The sequence below is a fragment of the Micropterus dolomieu genome, linkage group LG03 (assembly GCF_021292245.1).
Source record: "Micropterus dolomieu isolate WLL.071019.BEF.003 ecotype Adirondacks linkage group LG03, ASM2129224v1, whole genome shotgun sequence".
NCBI classification, from domain to species: domain Eukaryota; kingdom Metazoa; phylum Chordata; class Actinopteri; order Centrarchiformes; family Centrarchidae; genus Micropterus; species Micropterus dolomieu.
In genome coordinates this window covers 35,255,713-35,260,287 of record NC_060152.1, presented here as the reverse complement: position 1 = coordinate 35,260,287, position 4,575 = coordinate 35,255,713, and the positions used below count along the sequence as shown (strand labels likewise).

The following is a 4,575-nucleotide window of genomic DNA, read 5'->3' as shown; positions in this document are numbered from 1 at the left end:
AGTGGTCCTGGCATTCAGAAGGTTACCCTATATGTGCCTGCAGAAAATGAAAACTGAATATTTGAAATCATCCATCAGTTATCTCCGCCCGCCCGCCGGCCCGCCTGGAGAGGAAAAAAAAAAGGTAAATTCTTCTGATCATTGATCTCAGCTCTGCTGATCAGAACCACTTTGTTCGGGTCGCCTCCCGCCTCATTGTGAACAGGCACATCTGTGGCTTCCACAGTTCATTGACGCTGTCCGGAGCACTCACGTGACCCTCCTGCTGCTCTCTGATTCGCTGTTGCGTAGGCTACCACGTGAGACTGACACGTTGTCATAGAGACTGACTCCACCCATACCGCCGCGTCACCGCCCCGGTGTGAAAGACAAGCGCTCCCTGGCCATAGTCCGTGGCAGATGCGTGTGGGCGGGACTTGTGGTGCGTGCGATGAGGGGGTTGGCTGAGCGCGGCAGCAGCGGGCCGTGCTGTGATTGGTCAGAAGTAGAGAGCGGGGCTGTCAGTCAGAGAGACGCCCCGCCCCTGGGCTCAGACTGCGGACTGCTCCGGGACCAGAACCCAACACTCCGCCGGATACGGATTAATTCCTCTTTAGTTTGTGCTGAGGTGATCGATCAGCTGTGATCGGTTTGATTAGTCGGAGGGGATGTCCCGGCTGCTGGAGAGCAGGAGACAGGACAGGATGAAGGAAATCAACGTGAAGGTGAGTTCAGCGGAGAAAAGAAAGAAAAAGAAACGGGCTTTGGGGCGCGTGCACGCTCACTTTAATAATCGATAATACTAGTTATTGATGCGCGAGGAGCGACCGGACAGTTTGGATGTGATCGATCAGAAACAGACCAACTCCGTCTCACTTTCTGTCGGGTCCGCTTTGTCCGCGCGCTCACATCTGGACCACACCGACCGGGTCTGTTCCGTTACTGCAGATGTTGGGGAGCTTATCGATAGTTCTGATAGATGATCGATCAGTGATCGGGAGCGTGCGGGAGCGGCTTGTGTGTGAACAGACTGCTGAAGTTGGCAGAGCTCAGAAACGGGAAACACTTTTTTTCTTTCAGTTCAGACTGAAAAAACGGTTTGATGCGTTTAAACGGCGGAGCGGGTCCGTGCGGGACCGTGCGGGTCCGTGCGGGTCGGACTGTGTAGGTGTGTGTGTTCCCCGTGTACATGTTCACTGTGACTTTCAGCGTGTTTCGGTGTGTTTCGGTGTGGGTCCGTTAGCAGCAGCGTGGCCGCTTTGTCCTGCAGGAGGAAACGAGCGGGGGGAGGGGCGGCGCGCGAGTGTGTGTGTTCAGACAGGAAGTGTCGGTCAGGAGTGAAGGTGGATGTTTGACCTCTGACCTCTGATCTGACTGTAAACACTGAGAACATCTCTCCTCTCATGTTTTCATCTCTTCTCTCATGTCTTCATCTCTTCTCCTCTCATGTCTTCATCTCTTCTTCATCTCTTCTCTTCTCATGTCTTCATCTCTTCTCCTCTCATGTTGTCCTCTCTTCTCCTATCATGTCTTCATCTCTTCTTCATCTCTTCTCCTCTCATGTCTTCATCTCTTCTTCATCTCATGTCTTTCTGTCTCTTCATCTCATGACTTCCTATCTCTTCTCCTCTCATGTTGTCATCTCTTCTCTTCGCATGTTTTCATCTCTTCTCTCATGTCTTCATCTCTTCTTCATCTCATGTCTTCAGCTCTTCTCTCATGTCGTCATCTCTTCTTCATCTCTTCTCCTCTGATGTCTTCATCTCTTCTCTCATATTTTCATCTCTTCTCTCATGTCTTTATCTCTTCTTCATCTCTTCTCCTCTCATGTTTTCATCTCTTCTCTCATGTCTTCATCTCTTCTCCTCTCATGTTTTCATCTCTCCTCTCATGTTGTCATCTCTTCTCCTCATGTCTTCATCTCTTCTCCTCTCATGTTGTCATCTCTTCTCCTCTCATGTCTTCATCTCTTCTCCTCTCGTGTCTTCATCTCTTCTTCATCTCTTCTCCTCTCATGTCTTCATCTCTTTTCCTCTCACGTCTTCATCTCTTCTTCATCTCTTCTCCTCTCGTGTCTTCATCTCTTCTTCATCTCTTCTCCTCTCATGTCTTCATCTTTTCTCCTCTCATGTCTTCATCTCTTCTTCATCTCTTCTCCTCTCATGTCTTCTCCTCTAACGTATTCATCTCTTCATCTCTTCTCCTCTCATATCTTCATGTCTTCTCCTCTCATGTCTTCATGTCTTCTCCTCTCATGTCTTCATCTCTTCTCTTCTTAAGTCGTCATCTCTTCTTCATCCCTTCTTCATCTCTTCTCCTCTCATGTCTTCATCTCTTCATCTCTTCTCCTCATGTCTTCATCTCTTCTCCTCTCATGTTGTCATCTCTTCTCCTATCATGTCTTCATCTCTTCTCCTCTGATGTCTTCAACTCTTCTTCATCTCTTCTCCTCTCATGGCTTCATCTCTTTTCCTCTCATGGCTTCATCTCTTCTTCATCTCTTCTCCTCTCATGTCTTCAACTCTTCTTTATCTCTTCTCCTCTCATGTCTTCATCTCTTCTCCTCTCATGTCTTCTCCTCTAATGTATTCATCTCTTCATCTCTTCTCCTCTCATGTTTTCATCTCTTCTCTCATATCTTCATCTCTTCTTCATCTCATGTCTTCAGCTCTCCTCTCATGTCTTCATCTCTTCTTCATCTCTTCTCTCATATTTTCATCTCTTCTCTCATGTCTTCATCTCTTCTCCTCTCATGTTTTCATCTCTTCTCTCATATCTTCATCTCTTCTCCTCTCATGTCGTCATCTCTTCTCTCATGTTGTCATCTCTTCTCCTCTCATGTCTTCATCTCTTCTTCATCTCTTCTCCTCTCATGTTTTCATCTCTTCTCTCATATCTTCATCTCTTCTCCTCTCATGTCGTCATCTCTTCTCTCATGTTGTCATCTCTTCTCCTCTCATGTCTTCATCTCTTCTTCATCTCTTCTCCTCTCATGTTTTCATCTCTTCTCTCATATCTTCATCTCTTCTCCTCTCATGTCGTCATCTCTTCTCTCATGTTGTCATCTCTTCTCCTCTCATGTCTTCATCTCTTCTTCATCTCTTCTCCTCTCATGTTTTCATCTCTTCTCTCATATCTTCATCTCTTCTCCTCTCATGTCGTCATCTCTTCTCTCATGTTGTCATCTCTTCTCCTCTCATGTCTTCATCTCTTCTTCATCTCTTCTCCTCTCATGTTTTCATCTCTTCTCTCATATCTTCATCTCTTCTCCTCTCATGTCGTCATCTCTTCTCTCATGTTGTCATCTCTTCTCCTCTCATGTCTTCATCTCTTCTTCATCTCTTCTCCTCTCATGTTTTCATCTCTTCTCTCATATCTTCATCTCTTCTCCTCTCATGTCGTCATCTCTTCTCTCATGTTGTCATCTCTTCTCCTCTCATGTCTTCATCTCTTCTTCATCTCTTCTCCTCTCATGTTTTCATCTCTTCTCTCATATCTTCATCTCTTCTCCTCTCATGTCGTCATCTCTTCTCTCATGTTGTCATCTCTTCTCCTCTCATGTTTTCATCTCTTCTCTCATGTCTTCATCTCTTCTCCTCTCATGTCGTCATCTCTTCTCTCATGTTGTCATCTCTTCTCCTCTCATGTCGTCATCTCTTCTCTCATGTTGTCATCTCTTCTCCTCTCATGTCGTCATCTCTTCTCTCATGTTGTCATCTCTTCTCCTCTCATGTCGTCATCTCTTCTTCATCTCTTCTCCTCTCATGTCTTCAGTAGTAATAGTACAATATAGAAATACTCCATGAAGTGTTTTACATTCAGGTGCAGTATTCCTCTCTGAAAGTGAAGTTTAAAGTAGCAGGATATGTTACTAGTACCGGAGTACACATACTAAAGAAACCATAGGACGTTACACGTTACTGCAGCTGCAGGTTCTCATTATTGTCATTTTTCTGTTCTTTATTGTTCCAAGTGTCTAAAACTGCTCCTGGTTCTTTACTTTCCTGGCAGAGAAGCTCAGCAGAAGGCCATTTGTTTTCACTGATTTCACTTGAAAAAGGACTGAAAGTTTATTAAAATCGTTGCTTCGAGGCTGTAGATTGTTATTTTGTGTGTTTTAGAATGAAAACGGTTTCAGTCTGTTCTGAACCACAAAAATTCTGAAATAATCAAATTTTTCTGAGTGTCTGTTGTGCCGAGTGTGTTGTCTGTTACCGTGGTGAGGAGTTAACCTTATTAAACAGACCCAGCAGCAGCAGTTAGTTATGAACCAGAAAGCTGAGGGGGGGCTGACCAATCACTGAGTGAGGGGGGGTGGCGGTCGGACACAGAGCCTCCAGAACCCTCAGCGTCGGTCCAGAGTTATCCTGGAGTTTGAGTCATCAGTCATTCTGATAACCTGATGGCAGCTGATCAGACATCAGATGTGAAACGTCGGAGAGTCAGGTTTCATGATGTCTGTCTGTGAGGTCACGTGACTCAGTTACAGTCAGATCAGTTACCTGTTTCTCACCTGAATCTGGGTCTTTATTTTCTCTACTGGCTCCAGGTTTCTGTCTCTTTTCACACCCCCCCCCCCCCCCCCCCCCCCCCCCC

At 45.8% G+C, this 4,575-nt stretch overlaps 1 protein-coding gene across 2 annotated transcripts in view; it reads left to right on the top strand.

Annotated features, from left to right (window-relative positions):
- Nucleotides 1-494: 494 nt before the first annotated feature.
- Nucleotides 495-4,575, top strand: part of arhgef2 (rho/rac guanine nucleotide exchange factor (GEF) 2) — a 33,170-nt gene continuing 29,089 nt past the window's right edge. The window contains exon 1 of one of the 2 annotated variants that reach the window (XM_046044924.1): nucleotides 495-704. In XM_046044924.1, coding sequence (XP_045900880.1) covers nucleotides 648-704 — 57 coding nt within the window. In that variant the 5' untranslated portion in view covers nucleotides 495-647. Of the gene's footprint in view, nucleotides 705-1,045; nucleotides 1,148-4,575 lie in introns of those variants that run through there. The other variant, XM_046044925.1, reaches the window with a different exon arrangement.